Source organism: Rattus norvegicus, chromosome 4 (genome assembly GCF_036323735.1).
Source record: "Rattus norvegicus strain BN/NHsdMcwi chromosome 4, GRCr8, whole genome shotgun sequence".
Taxonomy (NCBI): Eukaryota; Metazoa; Chordata; class Mammalia; order Rodentia; family Muridae; genus Rattus; species Rattus norvegicus.
Genome location: NC_086022.1, coordinates 15442042 through 15465297, shown reverse-complemented (window position 1 = coordinate 15465297; position 23256 = coordinate 15442042). Strand labels below are relative to the sequence as shown.

General features: G+C 42.7%; 1 protein-coding gene across 27 annotated transcripts in view; it reads left to right on the top strand.

The window, feature by feature from the left end:
- The window catches only part of Magi2 (membrane associated guanylate kinase, WW and PDZ domain containing 2), a 1483910-nt gene that overhangs the window by 1297130 nt on the left and 163524 nt on the right, over positions 1–23256 (top strand). For 26 of the 27 annotated variants that reach the window (NM_053621.2, XM_063285370.1, XM_063285374.1 and 23 more), the window contains one exon: positions 20716–20747. In NM_053621.2, coding sequence (NP_446073.2) covers positions 20716–20747 — 32 coding nt within the window. Of the gene's footprint in view, positions 1–4986; positions 5087–20715; positions 20748–23256 lie in introns of those variants that run through there. The other variant, XM_063285377.1, reaches the window with a different exon arrangement.

The window sequence follows — 23256 nt, the reverse complement described above, 5'->3', positions numbered from 1 at the left end:
TTTCTTCCGCTCCACGGCTTTGCCGCATCTGTGTGACTATCCTCTGGGTGATGGCAGGTGGTATTAAGACATTCTGGGGGAGCTAACATCTTCCCGTCGTTTTGATGTGTGTTTCCCTGGTGATGCATGCCTTCCCTGCATAGCTGTTTGCTCCTTGTATTTCATCCTTAGAGGCGCATCCGTTCAGATTATTTGCCTGTTTTAATTGGATCTCTTGCTTTTGATTGTTCGGTTGTTTGAGTTCCTTATCTGTTCTGCCTATCAACCCTATGCCAGGTGAAGAACGGCTGATTATGTCTCTCAAGTCTCAGGCTTTGATGATGATTTAATCGACCCCGTATGTCTTTTTCTTCTTTGGGGTCCTCTCTGGAAAAGTGGTTGCCTATATCCATATCTTAAAGTAGTTTCTCTCTCTCTTTTTTTCCCCTAATAGTTTCAGAGTTTTGGGGGTTTCTTTTTGGGTCTTTGATCCATTTTGAGTTGGTTTTTATAAGATATTTATAGAAGATTTAGGGAAGAGGTAAGCGGGCAAGTCAAGTCTCAGAATTCTGTGTACGAATATCCAGTTTTCCCAAACATTCCCTAAAGAGGTCATCCTTTCTCTGAATTATAGTTTTCCACCTTTGACTGGAACCAGTTACTTACAGAAAATGCAAGCTTTTGCCTTGATCACTGTTCTGTCACACTGAGCAGTGTCTGTGTGTCTGTGTCACACATTTATCTACCGTGGCTCTGCCACACACGTTGAAATAAGAATGCTTACAGCTCCAGCTTTGCCCTTTTGCTTTAGGTTAATTTGGCCCTTCCAGCTCTCGTGTGGATGTTGGGAATTTTTCTGTGTCCGTGACAAAGGTGATGAGTATTTTTTATGATAGCCGCATAGGATCTCTATGATAATCGATGCTGTAGTATGAGTAACTTGTCAGTTTCTAGACAAACCTCTTAGCATGTCTGTGAGGTTTCTAAACTCCTTTAGATGTGGGAGGACCCTCGTAATGTGGGTAGCACTAGTCCATGGGTTGGCATCCCGGGCTCCATGAAGAGAGTGAGCAACCTCCCAGCCCCTGGCCATGCAGAACCGTATCTCTGAGACAGTGAGCCTAAATAAGCTCTTCTTCTCCTAAGTTGCCTTTGTCTGGTGCTGGTTATCAATGAGAAAAGTAACTTATAGTGACCGCTGTTACCATGGAAACCGATGCTTCCTCTTTTGTGTCCTTAGACCTATTAATAAAAGAATTTGAAAATGAACTCAAAAGCTTAAAGATAACTTTATTACAGCTTGAGGCCCATAAGGCCTCAGGTTGCTCAGAGAAGAAACATGGAGAAGAGGAGAGAGATTTGGGAGGCAGACTTCAGGGTCAGTAACAAGAGGTTAGCAAGCAGCAATAAGGCAGTAGAGGGTTTCTTCATAGGAAGAAGGAGAGAACCTAGAGTACCAAGAAAAGCACATCGTAGGGCCAGTGTCTCAAAGAAAGCAAAAGAAAACTGAGTAGGCTCTTCCCTGCTACAAAATGGAAACTCTACGAGCTTCTGATGTCGGAAGTTGTTCTGGGACTATAAATATGTCATCACATTGAGGAAGTAATAATTCCCCCATCTCCTTAGCATGGCCTTAGGCAGATCAGCCTTCCTTGACAGCTCTGCTAGACAGGTGATCAGCAGGACTAACTCTTAAGAGAGAAGCCAGTTGTGTATAGTGTTCAAATCTTTGTACCAGATCCAAATGTCATATCTCCACCAAGGCCAGAGGTAGTTTCCAGTCCTCTGACCAAGAGAAAGAATCCTTCTCATAATGGACCTCAGCAGAAACCCCTGACTTCCACCATTTCCTGTGGTATATTTTAAAGCTCCTACCATCCAAAGCCTCGGTGGCCCGGAAAGCTGCAAGGGTCCAGATGTCCTAACAACATTAAGTCCCCTAACTCAGACTGTGGGCAATCTTTCCATTTTTCTCCTGCCTTCCTCAACTTCTCAAAATGTTTCAGTTTTCATCATAGAAGCCTCTCACTTTCTTGGCTTCTTCCTAGATATTTTAAGACTTCTGTAGCTATTGTAGCTTTGACGGTTGCTCTCTCAACAAAGCCACTAATAGCGTGTAGGAAAACTCCTGACTGTTGTCCGCATGCTGTGTAACTTGCTCCTTTACTCATTGCTAGTTCTCGTAGAGTTTTAATAGCCTTCAAATTTATCTAGGTACAGAATCTTATTATCTCCAAGATAATTTGATTTCCTCTCTTCCTACTTTCATCGCCCTTTTTGCTTTTTGCTTAATTATTTTAGCTAAAACTTCTAATTGAGTAAGAACAGTGAAAGTGGGTTTGTCATAAGTATCCAGAATTGTGTCCATTTCTTCTGGATTTTCCACTCTTAGCAAATAGTCTTTTATAGTAAGGCCTATGTCACTGTCACTGTGTTACTAGGGTATCAGTTGGTTCTATTGTATCACCTCTAACTTTGCCTGCCTTTTTTCTTGATTAGTCTAGCTTTAGGTTTATTATCTTCAAACATCAGCTCTGTTTTGATGGTGATTGATCTCCATTTTGTTTGTTTCTGATCTAATCCTTGGTTTCCATCTCTTTTCGTTCACCCACTTTACATCTGGTTTGATTTCGTTTCTCTAATTCTTCAAGATTCAGCATTTAAAAATTTTTTTTCAGGAGGATACAGGTGTTTTTCACTATACGTGCCCCTTTTCCATCACGTGCTCTTTCTGTATCCCCTGAACCTTGGCGTATTATGGCTTTGCTTTCATTTATTTAAAGAACTTTGTCTCTTGATTTCTTCAAACATATTATTCAGCCTCAACGTACCTGCATAACTTGTAAAGTTTCTTTGTTTCTGAGTAATTTTATCTTAATAGGGAAGATTCAGGATTTGAGTTTGGATTTTGAGGCAATTCCCAGGTGACGCTGATGCTTCTGGCTTTTGGATCGCGTCCTGCATAGAGAAGACTTAAGAGAACACTGGAAAAAAAAAAACCCATGCACCGTGTTCCATGGAGTTAATGAGTGCAAATTCACAACTAGACACATCACAGCAATATATAGCCTCGTTTAGAGGATTTCAAAGGAACATATATCTATTCAGGGAGTAACATGAAAGGTTGTTTAAAATAAACAAAAATTAGATGAATTTAGACTTGTCCTCCGTATCATAAATGTCAAAAGAGAACAGAAAATCTCACAGAGCCTGAAGGAAAGTTATATCGGGCTTTACTTATTACGAAACTAACATTCGCAAGTGCTTAGAAAGCATGCGGCTCTGTATAGAGTCTGTCGTTGTTGTGTAACAGTTGACTGCTGTGAAGTCATTGGTTGAAAACAATCCAGACTTACCTTACCCTGCTCTAGGCTAGAAATCTAACATGGGTCTTGGCTTCATTTTATTCTGTTGCTTCAATAAGATGCCCAACACAAACAACTTAAGGAAGCTCACAGTTCAAGGCAGAACTCACGGCGGGGTCATGCAGCAGGACCGCGAAGCAGCTGGTCAGAGCCTCGAGTAGCGGAGGGAAACAACACTGAGTGTGTGCTAATGCCCAGCGAGCTTTCTCTATAACGCACAGTAACGGGTCTCCTGCCCACATCGACTAGCAAGCAATCGAGGCAATGCCCACAACCGTGCCAGGATGCCCAGCTCCCGGGTGATCCTAACCCTATCAAAAAGGGACAATACCAACTGTCACCATTCTCACTGGGCAGAAGTCCAAATGGAAGCATAGACGTTTCCTTTCTGGACTTCTCTTTTCCATTATCCAGAGGTCCCCTTCCTCTGACACCAAAGCCAGCAATGGCAAAGCGAGTCCTCTCTCATGGTCTCTCCCGTCTCCTCTTCTTCCCTTCCACAGCCAGACACCTTTAAGGAGTCCATGGTTAGTTTGGGCCCACTTGGACAACATAAGGCACTCTTTCCATCTAAATGCCCTCAGATTCCCTGGTATCAGTAAATTCATTTTGCCTTGTAGAATTGCACTGGCACAGGGTCTGAGGATTAGCGTGTTGGCATATTTGAGAGGCCACACTTCTGCTTGCCACACTAAACATGCTAGTTTTAAAAAAAAAAAAAAGTTGAAGATGTGCACTAAGAGGTGTATGGAAATTCAAAGATGAAAGAGTGGCACAAAGAGAACCCGGGAAAGCCTTAAGACCAGTTAGGCAAAGGTAAGCATGACCACTGCACCAGGTGGTGGTGGTACACACTTCACTCCTAGCTCTCAGGAGGCGGAGGCGGAGGCAGGTGGGTCTCTCTGAGTTCGAGGCCAACCTGTTCTACAGAACAAATTCCAGGACAGCGAGGGATACATGAAGAAACCCTGACTCTAAAAAAAACAAAACAAAAGACTTACCATTGCCTAAGTACTTATAAAAATATGCAAAGTCAAAACCAATTCATTAAAGATAACGAGGGCGTGGTCTGTCCGAGACCTTGGGGACGGTGGAGTGAAGTTAAAATGAGTCACTTATCACAACCGAATCAGGAGGGACTCAATGGCAAGTTCTTATAAAGATGAAAACAATGACTGAAGGAATACAAAGAAGTCAGACCCAATAAAAATCAACATAGCGAATGGAAGCTTGAAAGAACTTCAAAGGCAGTATAAAATACACTAAGAAAATAATATTCGCCTACTACAGCAGTGATCGAACAGTTGCTAAATATGCAGCCTTCTCCCTTGTAGATAAAGATTCCAAAATACTCCAGAAACAGTAAATGGAACAATAAAAATCTGAATTGACAAGGGATATCATTTATCCCTCGCCATCCTCCTCCTCTCTGTTATATAAAAGAAATCTACAGCTCTGTGAGGGTCGGGGACTCCCTCAGCCACCGCCTACATTACATCAAGCAAACCCAAGGTCTGCCTCAGTGCCCAGAGGCTGACCCTGATAGTAAGTGCCCTCCCATGAATACGGTGGTACACAGTGAGCGAAGCGTGGAGCCGTAACCGAAACCGAGGCTAGTTTTCCACCATGTTCTGTGCGAGAAGCCTCTAGGCTGGACTCCCTGAGAAAAATGACTTTTCCTGCTGCTGCTTCATAGCCGACGGCCGTACAGACTCCCGTCGATCCTGCCACTTGCAGCCTCTGTAAGTCAATTCTCTTACCTGGCCCCGTGCATGCCTGCCCCGTGGAGGAGCCAGACATCCTGTGGCTGGGGAAAGGGCACCAACCCCTGTTGATTTGTTTGACTAACATGGTCTGGGGTTCGTCTCTCTGTTAGAGTTACTTCCCCCTTACTCGAGATCTTATCCTCTCCTATCTCCTCATGGTCAGCCTCTGCTCAGGTTCCTTGGTGTCCGAGTGTGAGCGTGTTTGCCCACCGAACAGAATGAGACCTCTATAGCTACTGCTAACGACCTGTCTCCAGCCCCCGCGCCCGCCATCTTTTTTCCAGGTGTACCGCCTGACCCCCAGAAATCTAACTCCTGCCTCTGTCTTAGCAATTAAGTTACTTCCTCTGCAGCCCCTGGCAACCTGCCTGACAGAACACCCAAAGCCTTGTTTTAATAGTATTTCCACCTACTGCTTCTAGTGACTGCCTTGTTCCCTGGCTCGCCATCTTCAAACACTTCACCCACTGTACTGCAAACCCTGAGGACTTTATTCTCCATGCTCCACCATTTTACTGTGGCACTCGAAGGGTAACCAGACCCATTAGGTTTCTTCTCCCAGAGCCACTGCTAAGTGCCAAAAGATAGAGTCAGCTACAGCAGGGCTTCAAACCGTACCAAACCCTCCCCGAAAACCACCATGGCTGTCGTTCCTCTTACGATTTGGGGCTCTGTCTCCTGTGTCCCTTACCTTTTCAACATCTAGTTTCTCACTCAAATATGTTTATTGTCTAAGTAATCAGGAAACAGAAAGGGGGTCTCTGAGGATGAGGAGACCTCCCATCAGGTGGGTTTAACTCAGGGGCCAGGGTGCTAACTGTCACAGCCACCAAAGCTTCCACTGAGCCAGTGCAGTGGCTCCAGGTGTTGTCCCCTGAACTCAGAGAATGAATTTCTTGGGAAACAAAGGGCGAGTCTACAAAGGAGCTTTACTGGAAAGAAAAGAAAAATGTATTACATAAAGAAAACTAGCCGAGTTCCCATATAGTGGGAGAAGTCTAAGAGAGGATTGTGGGAAAGACTAAGACTCCAGGGCAAAATGAGAGGTGTCTTTAGACGGAGGTCGCCAGTTAGTGGCTTGTCTAGATGCTTTTCGTAGGACTGGATAGACACACCGAGGCAATTTCTATTGATACTGATTAATTCTCTGGGCACGTTTTAGGCCAAGTCAATGGGGTTGTGTACGTTCTTGGCATGTCCCCTTGGCCCAACTAGGAAGATAATTACAAGCTGCTGGTGAGGGGTTCATGCAGCTGAGGGGTGACATGCGTCAACTCTCCCTCGGCACCCCCATGTGCTCCACTAGCTGCTGACCTTTGCGTGTCTGCTGGCAGCCTCAAGCATTGACTGGCACTGCCAGTTGCCAACCTCACAGGTGTTACCTGTCTCCAAACCTGGCAGCTTTAGCGAAAGTGTGCTCTCCGTTTCAAGGTTCCAGGACCAGCTTTACGTGGATCCTTGTCTTGCCTGCTGTGGAAAGCTGACTCTTATCCCAGCCGCCATGATGAACTTGGAATCGTTTTCTGGCTGCCTCATATTCAGCGTCTATCTACAGGGTTGTGTAGTCAAACCTATTTAAATGTCTCCCTGCCTAGCTTACAAATGAATGAGACTCAGACTATGGTTATTTTATTTGGCTTTGATAATTACTGGGATGCGGGGGGGGGGGGGTGTCATCCCTAATCTACTTTTCAACTGCTGGCCTGGCTGCCTCCCCTGCAGTGAATCCCAGATGTTCACTCCTGGCCAGGTGCTCAGGGTCCATCTCCCCTCCCTCGTGGTGGCTCCTCCTCTGCTGTCCTTTTGCCTTTTCTTCTCTACCTGAGACCCCCACCCCCAAACCTGGTACCTGAGAACCCGCCCACCTCTCTAGTCATTGGCTGTAGCCATTTTTATCCAACCAATCGTTTTAAAGTAAGGAGCAGGCTTTGCATAACAAAAGCTGGTGTGCAGAACAACTCACACCTATTGCGGAAACCTTGGGATACAGAATTTAGCATCACAATACATAGCAACAGACCAAACCTCCACAGGGTTGTCTGGGATAGTCTCCTTCTTAGAATAGATGTAGGAAGTTTTGAAGCTGCCTTTTGTAAATTATGCGAAAGTGACCGAGGAGCTGGAGATCGCCAGGCAGTCCCACACCATTTTCTGCTGTAGCAGAGGACCCAGCTTCTGTCCTCAACAGTCCCGTCAGACTGCTCCCTGTGACGGCTGTTCCGGGGAAACCAACCCCCTCTTGCTGGTCTTGGTAGGCGCCTGCATGCAGATGGTATGCATAAGCACATACAGGCACGTGTACATAAATAAATATTTTTAGTAAAAGATGTGAAAGGATAACAGTGTCTTGAAGGTGTTTGGGGCTGGGGCTTCCCACCACATGTCCTCCTGGAGTTCTCTCCTTTCTCTCTTCTAGTCAACCTGACTACCTCATACTCAGCTGCAAGCCTTTCGCTATGTTCCAGGCCCCACCATTTTTAACTGTATCATCCCTTACAGCCCTAGCATCTGTTTTTACTGTACCATTAGGAATACAATGAGCTCTCTTGTGCTCTGTTAAGGGAGGCCAACATTAAAGACATTGTCCATATATACGTACAAAGTAAAAACAGACACAGTAATGAGAACCACCTCAAGAACAAACGTGGAATGAAATGGAAACATATAATAAGAAAACTTGATTAAAAATCAGAGGTCAGGAATATTTTCCTTAAAAGACAATGTGTAGGTTGCCGCGCAAATGAGTCGGAAGTAGCTGAGTAAAGACTGGCAAAGGGCAGGTACAGGAAGGAGTTATGCAAAGGCTCTGTGGATTGAAAAGCCTGCCTTACTCCACTGATTCCAGGATCAAAAGGGAGACCATGGGGTGACTGGAGAGTAGATCTGGCCGATTTATTCAGGACCCACAGGTTTTGTTTTATCAAAACTATAAGCAAATTCATTAAAGGATTTTAACACATCATTTTCTGCAAGAACTTGTCATGTTCATCATTGCCTAAGTTGAAGCAAGTTAGACACTGTGTATTATCATGATGTCCAGGGAGCTAGAGAGAAGGCTTGAAATAGCATTTGGGGATGGACTGCATAGTGCTTGGTGGTAGGGGAACAAGCAGGGGAAAATGGTAAACTGTCTTTCTGTTGCCTGTCTTAAAAGACAAGCATGGCAAGCAAAAAGTCCCAAAGAAGACTAAAGAGATTTGGTAGAAAAACTCTAAGGTTCCTTTTTGGCTCTGTTGAATTTATAGTGTTTGTCAGATGCCCGCAACTCTATAAATATTTACTTAGTGTTGAGTAAAATTTTCCAGCATATAGTCAAGACTTAAAATACTTACAGACACTTTTAATTAGGTTTCTCAAAAAAGAAAAAAATATATGGGGAAAAAACCCTTAATGCAAAGCCTGGGTCGTTTTCTTTTTTAATTTATTTTTATTAGTTCCTTGAGAGTGATCAACAGGTTTTGATCATTCCCCTTCCCACCCAATGTTGTGTCCTCTCTTCCCTCTACAAGGCCAGTTTGTGCTGCCCAAATGTTCTTGGGTCGATTATGGTCTTCTGTCGCTGGCTTATCAGGAGCTACTCTCTTAGAGAAAACCAACCTTTCCCAGCAGATAACAGTTTCCAACAGCTCCTTGGCTAGGGGTGGGACTTTGTACACACTTTCCTTCTCTGTCTGGGATTTTGTCTGTCCAGTAGGCTTAAATATGATTTTTTTAAAAAAACCTTTGACGTTTTTTTTCTCCCTCCCAGTTTCCCTCTCCTACCCTTTTCTCCCTGCCCTATTTCCTTCTTTCCTGTTTCATAATTCCTGTTTAATCCTTTATCATCAGTGCATAAAACTCTCAGAGCTTAGCTTTTTCCATAGTCTTCATTTTCTTGAAAGCCTGTCTTGGGTCTGGAGAGGCGGCTCAGCCATTAAGGGCACTTGCTGCTCTTCCAGGAGACCCAGGTTTAGTTCCTAAAGAAAGTGCTCTGTAATTGATCACTTTTCCTTCAGGCACACGTGGAACTTCACTCACACGACCCTTTCTGCCCGTCCCTGTCGGCGGGGGCTGTTCATCTTCCTCGTTTATTTTGAATCTTTTTATCATGCATTTTATCATGCGTGTAGAGTGATCAGGTAGAACCATTTTATTCTACATCTTTTTATCAAAAGAATGTTCAGGCTTCTCCTTCGTGATGCTCATTGAGATTTCTTGATACGGTTAGAGTGTTCTCTTTATAAAAATCCAAGCCAGGGGAGCACCAACATTTGAAAATGCTTTTATGGTTTTTATTTTTTTTAATGTTATACATAATATACAAAAATCATTTTAACTTATCTCAAAGAAAACCTTACCACATAAAATTTGATTCATTTGATTATAATTTCATAAATTATAAATATATTAAAGTATACTGTTCCAGGTCAAAATGGCAAGCAACGTAAGTTTTTTTTTTCCCCTGCACACTGAATGAATTGCTTGGCTGAACTGACTATTGCCAGCAGTGTTTAATCCCTGATTCCTTAAGGGAAAGGTCATTTCTTAGCCTAGGTCAGTTTCACGAAGAGAAATTGTCCTTTCACCTACTTCAAATATCTTAAACAAATAATCTACAGGAACTGCAGAGCTCAAGTCATTTAATGAATTTTAATAAAACACACACACACACACACACACACACACAAATTCATCAAACAAGAGAAAGGTGAGGAAAACTTAAACTGGTTGTGGTGGGAACTTCCTCCAAAGGGGGGGAAATTTTTTTTTTAATGAAAAGCTTATAGGTTGGTCTGTTTGCCAGGCCGAGAGAAAATGAAAAAGTAAGGATTAGCCTTATTAGTAGCATTTTTCCCTCCCAAATTAGTTCTAACTGGGAATTCTAAAAGCCTCGGGTGCTTCCGCCCCACCCCCACCCCCATCCCCCACCCCCACACCTTTTACAAATAGTCTCATCTGTTGGAGAGCCTCTAGGGCTTCAGAACTGCAAGGGAGGCTGCACACCCAGGGCCTCTGTGATGGTGACACAAGAGTGGCAGGGGACTGCGGGAGCTGGTAGAGTGCTCGCGGCAGAGTATTCAGGGATCATGCATGTAGAGTCATCCCTAGGGCCACAGAAGACAAGCTTGATTGGCATGCACTTAGAAGGTAGAGACAGGAAAATGAGATGATGCTGACCTGGGATAGGTGAGGGATAGGTACAGACACAGACACACACACACACACACACACACACACACACATACACACACACACACATACACACACACACACACACACAGTGTATATATAATAGATATAGTGAAAATGTATATGTGGAAGAATCCAGGTGTAGCTCACCTGGTGACGGCAAAAACTCATTTCTTGCTTCTCTCTCTCTCTCTCTCTCTCTCTCTCTCTGTCTTATACAAGTGATATTCACTTACTCTCACTCTCCCCTTACTCTTCTCTTCACTTTTCTCCCTTTTAAGAGTCACTGGTTAACAGCATTGTCTACTCTTCCAGAGGCCCTGAGTTCAATTCCCAAAACCACATGGTGGCTTATAACCATCTATGACAAATTCTGATGCCCTTTTCTGGTATCTAGGTGTATACTTGGGCAGAGCACTCATATACATAAAATAAATAATAATTATATAAATAAATCTTTTAAAAATCACATTTTTATGTCAAAAGATAGGTAACATAAAACTTGCCATTTTAATTAAGGCATATAGATGACCCCAGAATGGGTTTATGTAAATGGGTTTTTATAAAAAGCCTTCGTCCAGTTATAGCTAATACAACCAGCACAGCAGAGGTAAGGGCTTAGAAACCCTGAGCCCCGTAAACCGTGGGCTGCATTTTCTTTCCTTATGCAGCTGGCTAGGAATTGCTCCTGAATGTCACTACCTAACACCCAGCAAGAGACAGTCTTACCTTACAGCTGCCTAGAAAAAGATCAAAATTTAAAATATACTTGATCCATGTGTAATATGATTCTCATGCCTTCAGGCATGAGTTGAGGCACTGTCTGGTCAAGGACTGCTTTTAAGTGTCTACTTGAGTACTATTAAATGTGTTCACATTACTATGTCTTTGTTTTAAAGCAAAGAGATAGACAGCTTTCCATGACACAGTTGCATGAAAATCTGTGAGGAATGGGGCTTTCCTTCAACGTGGCTGATATTCCTTTTCCTATACATAAGGAAGAACTGAGAACGTATTCCTCCATTTGACAGATTTCAACACCCCTTCATGATAAAAGTCCTGGAAAGGACAGGAATTCAAGGCCCATACCTAAACATAGTAAAAGCCATATACAGCAAACCAGTTGCTAACATTAAACTAAATGGAGAGAAACTTGAAGCAATCCCACTAAAATCAGGGACTAGACAAGGCTGCCCACTCTCTCCCTACTTATTCAATATAGTACTCGAAGTCCTAGCCAGAGCAATCAGACAACAAAAGGAGATCAAAGGGAAACAGATTGGAAAAGAAGAGGTCAAAATATCACTATTTGCAGATGATATGATAGTATATTTAAGTGATCCCAAAAGTTCCACCAGAGAACTACTAAAGCTGATAAACAACTTCAGCAAAGTGGCTGGGTATAAAATTAAATAAATCAGTAGCCTTCCTCTACTCAAAGAATTAAACAGGCTGAGCAAGAAATTAGGGAAACGACACCCTTCATAATAGTCCCAAATAATATAAAATACCTCAGTGTGACTTTAACCAAGCAAGTGAAAGATATATATGACAAGAACTTCAAGTCTCCAAAGAAAGAAATTGAAGAAGATCTCAGAAGATAGAAAGACCTTCCACGATCATGGATTGGCAGGACTAATATTGAAAAAATGGTGATCGGTCCAAAAGCAATCTACAGATTCAATGCAATCCCCATCAAAATTCCAACTCAATTATTCAGAGAGTTTGAAAGAGTAATTTGCAGACTCATTTGGAAAAGCAAAAAACCTAGGATATGGAAACTATTCTCAACAATAAAAGAAATTCTGGGGGAATCTCCATTCCCAACCTCTAACTGTATTACCGACCAATAGTAATAAAAATTGTATGGTATTGGTACAGAGATAGACAGATAGACCAGTGGAGTAGAATTGAAGACCCAGAAATGAACCCACACATCTCATGGTCACTCTTTGACAAAGGAGTTAAAACCATCCAATGGAAGAAAGATAGCATTTTCAACAAATGGTGCTGGTTCAACTGGAGGTCAGCGTGTAGAAGAATGCAAATTGATCCATTCTTATCACCATGTACAAAGCTCAAGTCCAAGTGGATCTGGGACCTCCACATAAAACCAGACACACTCAAACTAATAGAAGAAAAAGTGGGGAAGATCCTCGAACACATGGGCACAGGGGAAATTTTCCTGAACAGACACCAATGGCTTATGATCTAAGATCAAGAATTAACAAATGGGACCTCATAAAACTGCCAATCTTCTGTAAGCCAAAGGACACTGTCATTAGGACAAAACAGCAACCAACAGATTGGGAAAAGATCTGTACCAATCCTACATCTGATAGGGGGCTAATATCAAATATATACAAAGAACTCAAGAAGTTAGACTCCCAAGAGCCCAATAACCCTATTAAAAATAGGGTACAGAGCTAAACAAAACATTCTCAGCTGAGGAATATCAAATGGCCAAAAAGCACCTAAAGAAATGTTCAGTATCCTTAGTCATCAGGGAAATGCAAATCAAAACAACCCTGAGATTCCACTTCACACCAGTCAGAATGGCAAAAACTCAGGTGACAGCAGATGATGGCAAGGATGTGGAGAAAGAGGAACACTCCTCCATTGTAGGTGGGATTGCAGACTGGTACAACCATTCTGGAAATCAGTCTGGCAGTTCCTTAGAAAATTGGACATTGCACTACCTGAGGACCCACCTATACCACCCCTGGGCATATACCCAAACATGATGCTCCAACATACAACAAAGTCACATGCTCCACTCTGTTCATCACAGCCTTATTTATAATAGTCAGAAGCTGGAAAGAACCCAGATGTCCTTCAAAAAAGGAATGAATACAGAAAATGTGGTACATATACACAATGGAATACTACTTAGCTATTAAAAAAAAAAACAATGACTTCATGAAATTCTTAGGCAAATGGATTGAACTAGAAAATACCATCCTGAGTTAGGCAACACAGTCACAAAAGAACACCCATGGTTTGCACTCACTGATAAGTGGATATTAGGCAAAGAGCTTGGAATACCCAAGATACCACTCACAGACCACATGAAGCTTAAGAAGAACAAAGACCAAAATGTGGATGTTTCAGTCCATCTTAGAAGGGGGAACAAAATACTCAGGGGAGGAAATACAGGGACAAAGAGTGGAGCAGAGACTGAAGGAAAGGCCATCCAGAGACTGCCCCACTTGGGAATCCATCCCATGTTCAACCACCAAACCCAGTCACTATTGCTGATGCCAAGAAGTGCTTGCTGACAGGAGCCTGATATGGATGTCTCCTGAGAGACTCTGCTAGAGCCTTACTGATACAGATGAGGATGCTTGCAGCCAACCATCAGGCTGAGCACAGGGACCCCCAATGGAAGAGTTTGAGAAAGGAATAAAGGAGCCGAAAGGGTTTGCAACCCCATAGGAAGAACAACAATATCAACCGACCAGAACACCCAGAGTCCCAGGGACTAAACTACCAACCAAAGAGTACACAAGGGGGAACCCATGACTCCAGGAGTATATGAACCAGAGGATGGCATTATCTGGCATCAGCAGGAGAAGCCCTCGGCACTGTGAAGGCTCCTTTCCCCAGTGTAGAGGAATGCCAGGACAGTGAGGTGAGAGTGGGTGGGTGAGAAGGGACGCATCCTCATGGAAGAAGGGGGAGGGGAACCGGGAAAGGGAATAACATTTGAAATATAAATACATAAACTAGCCAATTAAAAAGACAAAAAGAAAAGTATTCCCCCAGCATTTCAATCTTTCCTGGTAACTGCAGAATCCTCCTAAGGATACATGAAGCTGCAGTAAAAACCTTTAAACCTTGAATCATCTGTCTAGGCAGTTTTCCTGCTAAATAAATCACCTCCCATTTCTAGTGGGCATCAGTATATCAGCTGAGAAGCAGAGTGCATTTCAAGATTCAGTTCTATTTGGAGAACTTTCGGGAAATCTCAAAAAGCTCTTCTGGCATTGTTCCACATTGACACGGTCGTGAGTCAATGTGGATGTTCACTGTGTTCTGGTCCTTTATTCAACTGGGTGATCTTAAGACAGTTCATCATCTGTGAAAGCAGCTGTAAATTATCACAGAAACACAAGCCATCATGGTTGTAGCTCACACAGTTCACCGCTGGCTAAAACTGGCAATTACCTTCTAGCACTGCAAAAGCTACCCAATAGGGAGAAGCCTCCGGATCAGTACCAGTTGGATTTCTCCATGTTTTATGAGTCAAGTGCATGGTGTCTTCACGGTACAGTTTTGCCATCAAGTTCTGGAGGGTAGCCAGTGTTTGCAATAGGCTGTCATGTTGGGAGTCAATGGGATCTCACTTGCCAACAACTCTCCAAAAGATTAAAGGCCAGTGTCAGGAATGGCACTAGGGACAATGTTGACTCATTGCAGGGTGACTTTAGTTAAACTCTGTGTGTGCACATGCCTGTGTGTGTGCATGCATGTATGCATGTGTGTGTGAGTGTGTGCATGCATGCATGCATGCATGTTAAAAAGCAGCTCCAGTAATAGGTCTCTGTATTGCTTCTTTGAGATGTTTTCAGTGTTTACTAATTCCTCCAGCCTTCTGTACCCTGCCTTTCCTTTCCCACCCCATTTGGCCCCTTCAACCTTTATACCACTATATATATATATATATGTATATATGTATATATATATATATATATATATATATATATATATATATATATATATCCCCTCCCTTGAGACCCACCTCCCATAGCCTCTAATTCCTGGACATCTATGGCGATTCCAAATGGAACACACATATCTAAGATTCAGACAGCATCCACAAAGGATAAAAATCAGAAAAATTTTGTCCTTCTGAGCCTGGGTTATGTCACTCAGAATGATTGTTTCAGCTTCCTCCGTCTACTTGGATATTTTGTAACTTTGTTTTTCTTAACCCTGATAGCATTCGATTCTGTAAAGGTACCGTATTTTTCATTATCAGTTCATCGGCTGGTAGGCATCTAGGCTGTTTCTACTTCATGGCTATTGTGAACGGAGCGTCTGTGTCATGAACACACAGGTGTCTCTACGCATCCTATGATATGCCTATCTGTACTTTGTCAGACGTTTTCATACTGATTTCTATCCTGCACCAATTTGCACTCTCGATAGTACTGAGTAAGTACTCCCCATTCCCTACACACACACACACCAGCACACAGCATTTACCTTAGATCACAGCCATTCTGAACGGAGTAAGATGAAATCTCAAAGCAATAGTAATTTACATTTCCCTAACGGATGTCAAGCATTTGTATGTACTTTTCCGCCATTTGTACTTCTTCTCTCGAGAATTCTCTATTTAATGTCATGCCCCAGTTTATGACTAGGTTGTTTGTCTTCTTGCCGTTTAATGTATCAGTTCCCCGTGCAGTCTCGATACCAACCGTGCTGGGTGTAGCCTGCCTCTTCACCTGGAAGGCAGAGCCCTCTGCTTTACAAAAGCTTCTTAGTTTATATGGTTCCATTTGCCAGTTGTTGGCCTTGGTGTCTGAGCTGCTGGGATCCTGATCAGAAGGTCCTTCCCTGCATCGATGGGTTCAGGTAGTCCCTACTTTCTCCCTGATCAGACTCAGAATAGCAGGAACCTGACTGATTTAGAGTTGAGTTTCCCGCAGTATGAAAGATGAGGATTAACTTTTCTTCTTTTTCATGTTGCCATCTAGTTTGGCCAGCGCCATTTGTTGAAGATGCTGGGTTGCTGCTGTTGTTGTTGTTGTTTTTCCCCAATGTGCATTGTTGGCCTCTTTGTCAAAAATCAGGGGCTATAAATGTGTAGACCTATATATGGGTTCTTTAATTCTCTTCCATTGATTAATATGGCTGTTTTTATGCCAGTACCATGAGGTTTTGTTACTATAGATCTATAGCATAACTTGAAATCCAGGAGGGTTTCAAGAATAACTATTCTTTTATTGGTCAAGATCGTTTGGGTACCCTGTGCCTTTTGTGTTTCCAAATGAAAATTTTTAAAAGACATTTTATTTTATTTATCTGAGTACACTGTAGCTGTCAGACACTCCAGAAGAGGGCATCAGATCCCATTGTACATAGTTGTGAACCACCGTGTGGTTGCTGGGAATTGAACTCAGGACCTCTGGATGAGCAGTCAGCGCTCTTAACCGATGAGCCATCTCTCCAGCCCTCCGTATGAAATTTAAAATGTTTCTTTTTTTCCTTTTGTGTTTAAAATTGCATTGGAATTTTGATGAGGATTGCTATGAGTCTGTTTGTTCTTTCTATAGGATGACCACTTTCACAATATTAATCCTGCCGATCCATGAGCATGGAGGTATTCCCACCTCCTTCCTGCCAATCTGTGAGGATGGAGGTTTTCCCACCTCCTTGTGTCGTCTTGGATTTCTTGCTTCAGTGTCTTCTTCATCTTTATACGAGTCTTTGGTTACATAATTCTTGAGGCTGTAGTGAAAGGAATTGTCTCCCTGATTTCTTTCTCAGTATACTCCTCTGATTTGAAGTATCGAGTGTCAGATGTCTGTCCTGAGAAAAGCCACCCTAAGACTTCGGCTTCGGAGGAAGCATTGTGGCCAACAGGAGCACAAGGCAGACGTGGTCCTGGGTAGCATCCCACATCGACCATGGGAGTCTGCTTCTCTGCAGTCCCAACCTCAGTCCAATTCCCGATGAGCAGACATCGAACCCATCCCAGGGAATCTATGAAAATGCAGAGTTCTGAGCATTTCCTAAGGCAAGGTTCCAGACAATGAAGGAAACAGTAAACCCCTCATGCTTTGCCCCACTGAAATGAATGGATCTAACACCCAGTAGATGCTACTTTTTAAATGTTTGCTAAGTTACCTGCAAGTTCTTTCCTGCTTGGGGTTGTCAGATTTAGCAAATAAAAATACAAATTCACAGTTAAATTCCAATTTAAATAAACAAAAAATATTATGGCCTATGAAATAGGTCTTTGCTATATGTGAGACATGCTTGGACTACGAAACTGTTTACCTGAAATGTACATTTGGCTAGACACGTTATATCTTATCTGGCAACTGTATGCCCTAGTTTATTTAAAGCTGTGATTAGTTAACATATAAAATTCAGTGTAAGCTTCGGTACGACATCAGTGTTGTCTCTCATTGGCCTGCCCTGTAAACAGAATCTCTTGTTTAAGCTATTTTTGCTAAATTTTTCTATTCCCATCTTACTACACTTCTAGGTGGAGTTACATATAATACTTGTTTTACGACTCTAAAGTAGCCATATTTTATTTATTTATGTATGTGTGTATTTATTTATTTATAGTAGTCCGGTGCACTTTATATGAGAATGCGTCTGAATGTCCCTCTGGGGTCCATCTAAGCTTTCTCATCCATAACGACTCATGTTGTGTTTAGTCCAGAGGGATAACCTTGGAACCTTCTGCTTTTGTGGTCTCAAAACTCAAGAAACATGTTGGAATTTGTGGACATACAGAATTGTATGCTGCTGAACATGGCAAACAGTAAACGACCGATATGCACGTAATGAGACAGATAATTAAACAGTGATTAACCCCTCAGGAGAATTCTAATATGCCCATCCTATAGCAATGAGGGGAATAAAAGCCAGAAATTAAGACATAAAGAAAAAAAATTCCCTTTCTTTATGGCCTTGGTTTTATAAGGAATAAGGTCTTAGCTCTAAAAGGCCTGAGGAAAAGGAATTTGTATCCCTTCTTGTTTCCCTGGGGTAAGCAATTGTGTCATCAAACCCAGCCTAGTAAAATGCACAGGACAGGGGACGGCAGGGTACCCAGCAAAATGTGTGTGCTTCAGGGGACCAGGGAAGGGTGTGTTCCTGAGGTGGAGGGGGTGAACTGCAAAAATGAAGTGCTGCAAGCAATTTTTATATAAAGGTGCCAGCAGAAACACCTGCAGACCATCACTGTCCACACACATGTGTAAGCATGTGCGTGTGTACACGCATGAGGCTTCCGGGCTGTTGGAAGTCTGTGACTTTTCTCTTACCCGAGGACAAAACCAGGACTAAACCCCAACGTAATAACTTGAATGTCTCTTACACAACTTAAAAGGTTTCACTTTGGGATGCTTTTCTTTAACTGTTCTTTGGAATAGACTTGGTTTCCTCGGGAGGCCATCAAGAAATTAGAGTATATGACATATTTATAATATATAATATTTTGACCCATTCTATTATAATGTTTCTGTAGTCCTGTCATCGAGGCCGAGCAGAAGATGGGAGGTTGATCACGTTGAAAGCATGACCCTCTGGCTTAATCAGGACTAAACTGCGTGTGTCCGAGATACATGTTTCTAATCAGATTGATTTAAATGTTTGTGGCATGACTAATAATTTGCCAAGGAAATATAATAAACTATACCTAATTTGCTCTAAGGAATATATCCTGATACTTCCTCCTGCCTGTCTCTGAACGCCTCATTGGTAACACAGAGAGAGGGCAGCCTCCGGCAGTCAGCGTGACTCTGCAATAGGCATATTCCAGAAAGCTCTCAGTGAGAACAGTGAAGTCCTGGGTCCGGCCCCTGACAAGAGGTCAGCCTGAAGGAAGACTTTATAAGGAGGGAGACTGCAGTGTCTGAGGATGAAAGGTGGTGGGTTTGCCATCCCGACTCCCTGTCAGTGCCCCGCTTAGGCCCTTCTGGTGCTGGTGTTATTACTGCGAGGGGTCAGGTGATTACACATCTTCCACAGGAGGAAGAATTTTCTTTAGTGTTGCTTTCACATCAAAATCAGGGAAACTCCCAGTGCCTGGCCAGTAACTCAGCATCTTGATGCCAGGCAGGACGGGGGGAACGACGGATGTCTGCATGTTTGGATAGGGTAAAACCTTGCAGACCACATCTCTTCTCAAAAAGAGAAAAACTTTCACTGGCAACTTGAGTGAACTGTAAATGTTGAGCGGCTTCCTCTCCCCTCCCACATTTAAACTCGGGGCTTATATTGTTGCCTTTGGCAATTTACAGAAGGGTCAAGGGAAGACGCGTATGTAGTCTTCAAGTTCTGCCCTCGGTTCTTTAAAAAACAAAAGGAAAAAGAAGGTGATCAAGTCCTTATAGCCAAATCACACCAACTAAGACTGATCTCAGAACATGAAAAAAAAAGGGCTGGGCACAGAGACAAAGGTGGTGGCGACCTCTGAGTACCGGCTCAGCTGTTCCACAGAAAGGCTGTAACACGTGACGGACTGCACGGCGTCCTCTCTTCTTATGGAAGGGATCATCTTCCCACCACGGGCCACGGAGGGATAATTAGCATTTTTGACATGCCTGAGTCGGATTGCTTAAGCGTCTAGATAACTCCATGTCCGAGTTTCTGAAGATTTTTCCTGTAAATGGGTCATGGTTGTCAGGTCTTCCCATTTTGGAAGTCTCGGTTCTAAAGATGACAAACAGGGCATGAGCTGCAGTGTCCATGACTCACTTTTATTGGTCACCCCATTAGACCTCACCTAATAGTAACATGAGCAAAACCTGCCGAAAGGGTGAAGATCCTACCGTACGAGAAGAAAGTAACTTCCCTGGCACGGCAGATTATGTTTCGGATTATTAGGGGCAGTATATGTCAGGACCAATGCCCTTATACAGAGGCATCTTTACCCTTCCATTTCAAAAACAAGCACTGGCCCGCTCGGCGTGGCATGTGCTAGCATTGAGGCGTAAAGACAATAGAATCTTGAGATGCTGGTTAGCAGTGGAGAGCAGTGGAGAGCACAAGAAATGTACTAAGATCTGAGTCTTGCTTTAATGTATTTATTTATGTTTATGTGGGTGATCTGTCTTCACACACACACACCCAGAAGAGGGCATCAGTTCCCACTACAAATGGCGGTGAGCCACCATGTGGTTGCTGGGAACTGAACTCAAGTCCTCTGGAACAACAGCCAGCACTCTTAATCACTGAGCCATCTCTCCATCCCTTGATCTGAGTCTTAGTTAAGATGTATTAGTTATTTTTTTAGATATAAGAATAACAAATATTTGTTGTTTTTAAAGTACATAAAATGGTTCCAAAAACTGGGAATTATTTCCTACCCTAAGCCAGGGTATTTTCCTCTAAAAATATTGAACTTTGTACTTGTCTGCTCTCTCCATCTCTCCTGCTCCTGCTCGGTGACAAAGACCCCAAAGCGTAGCTCGGGGTTGGACCTTCCCAAGCAGGCATTTGCCATTGTTATGCAACTCTGTGCCTCAGAACTCTCAGGTGTCAAATGAAGAGAATTTTTCTTAGACTCAGTGATACACTTCCCGAGAGATTCCTCGAGCGCCTTGCAGAAGGCTCACAGCCCTTCAGAGCTGTCTGTGGTGCTCTCAGCTCTTCTGAGGTGAAATGCAGTCAGCACAGCACCTTGCAATGTGTGCCTGGAAGTGGGATGTGTTTCCCAAGCTCAACCCCTGTTTTCTCTCTTCCAGGTTTCTTTTCTCCATGGAAAACTCCAAAGCCTGTAAGTTGGAATCCCTACACGTCTTTCTTTATTTCTGTCTACTATTTATGCCGGTTAAACAAAACAGGGAATTGGGTGACCTTAAGGGCTCTTCTATCTCTGAGATTGTTTCCAGGATATCAGAGTAACAGACCCTGTGTGCCCTTCTGCCCTTTCTTGTCCTCAAATACAGGGATAAGGGATCTCATGTTCCACAATTATGCCCATTTTTAAATGCTTTGTTTACTAAATTTGTCTCTTAGAGTTGATTTTTTAAAAATATTTCTTAACTATGACACAAAGATTACTTATGAACAAAATACTAAATATGACCTGTTTTCACTTTCACGTCCTGACAATTTGGTAATAAATTCTAATGCACTCTCGATATAATGAATTCAGGTTACATATAAACTGTAAGGTGAACCAGAAGAATACTGGCAAAGTACTGTACAATAAGCCTTATCAGTGAGTGCTATGAGTCATGTCTACCAGGACAATGTCTATGTGCACGGTCACCCTTACCTGCCAGTTTTCTTCTACTGTCCCCTCAGTGCAAGAATGACTCATCCTACACTTCTATAATTATCCCCACTACGAAATAGACATCAACATTCTCAGGATGACGTCACAAAAATACTTTATAAATCTCTTGTTTTTTTCCTATCATGAATACTATACTGTCGTGTGGTCACATTAAACTTTCAGAATTAATGCACACTATTAGGGCTGGAGGGCATATCCTACAAATTACATTGGTTTCCAAATATTTGCTTTCATTTTTATTTAAATTCTAATGTCTATAGAAAGAAATATATGTGCTTCTATGCACATGTATTCTAGCTCTATATAGATAACTAACATATCCTGAGTATATATTTCTATGTGCTATTGTCTATAATATACACAGTAAACATGACAATCACTTAGAGTAGTGTTTCTAAGACTTTTCAGATACTGGTGACCTCTACTGTCACCTAACCTCCCTGGTCCTCCTTCCAGTCTAAAGATGCTGAAACTTTCTGCCAACAAAGGAAATTAGTGACTTTCAATAATGATCTTACAAAACAGGATTAGCTAAGTGGGCTTAGCGGTCAGAGACAGTCACCACTTGCCCTAAGGTTGAAACTATAAAGTTGTGTTAGCGCTTATAACAAAGCTCCCAAGATAATAACTAACCTATAGAGAGGAAAGTCTTATTTGGGTTTCTCTTTTGACGGACCCTGTCTATGACTGACTGGCCCTGATGCCAGCAGTGCCTCATGGCAAAAAAGCTTTCTTCATCACAAGCCAGGGAGCAAAAGAGAAAAAGGAAGGACTAGGGCCTTACGGTCCTCTTAAAGAATACACTCCGGGCATGTGCCGTCTCCCAAGCCTCACCACTTCCCAGGGTGAATATATAACATAAATTTTTTATATATACAGGGGCTAAGGCTTTAATACATGGACGTTCGACATGCCAGTATGAGCTGCCTACGTCTCCTAAGCCCAGCTGGTTTTCTGGATTTCTTTTTCCTGTGACTTAGAATCTGCTACCCTTATAGAACGTCTAAATCCTCTAGCTGGACAGATACAGTGGCCAAGCAGGGCATGCACAAAGTAGGTCCCCCTCACTTACGACTCTGCTCAGCTGGTCTACAGAATACATCAGAGGGAAAGCAGGGTGACTTGAACATCGTCAATCACGCAGTGATGTGTGCAATTTTGAAAGAGGTCTCTTAAATGCATGACATGGAATGCGGCTCAGCTTCTAAATAGTTCCATTCCCCAGCTCAAACCTGGGGCTCTGTGGTTATATACATCTTTATCTGATATAACTGGGAACCTTGCAGCCTCATCATAGTGTGACAATTATGCAATCTAGCGATTTCCTTACATGTACTACAGTCACAGAAATTATGTCATTTGGCATAATTACAGCATTTGCCTTCATTATAGTAATTACGCCCATAGTCAATAATTCCCAAAAAGGCTTTATAGAACCCAACGTACAATTAATCCCGAACCCGTGCATCTCTACAAGAGCTAAGGCCTGGACCTCCAGATGGCAGGCTGAGTAAATATGCAGGCCCTTTGATTTAATGTCCTCCACGTATCTGCACAAAACTCCAGGACCGAGATCCAGAAGAGGCCTAGTCAGTTAGAATGTAGACTCTTAAGCACACTTCCTGGGTTCAAGTGTTGGTCCTCCTCTTTGTTAGTTTATGACCAGAGAGTAGCCGCTTAAGACCTCTGCGTCCCAAAGGCCATATCTGAAAAATGGAAGTCATGCTAACACCCTCTTGTCTGCTGCAGTGGGGATTCTGAGCTAATCCGTGGAAAGTGCTCACAACAGTGTTTCAACAGGTCGAGCTCAAGCACATAAACATCTATCACTGTAGGAAGCAGATGCCAGTGCACAAACCCTTAGCACGTAAATCACCCCATGAAATGAATACAATGTGCTAAATTGTTAATTGAAACAAATATCCCATACCCACAGCGTCCGGGTTCAGACACCGGTCTTCTAAGTAAGACTAATGACATACTT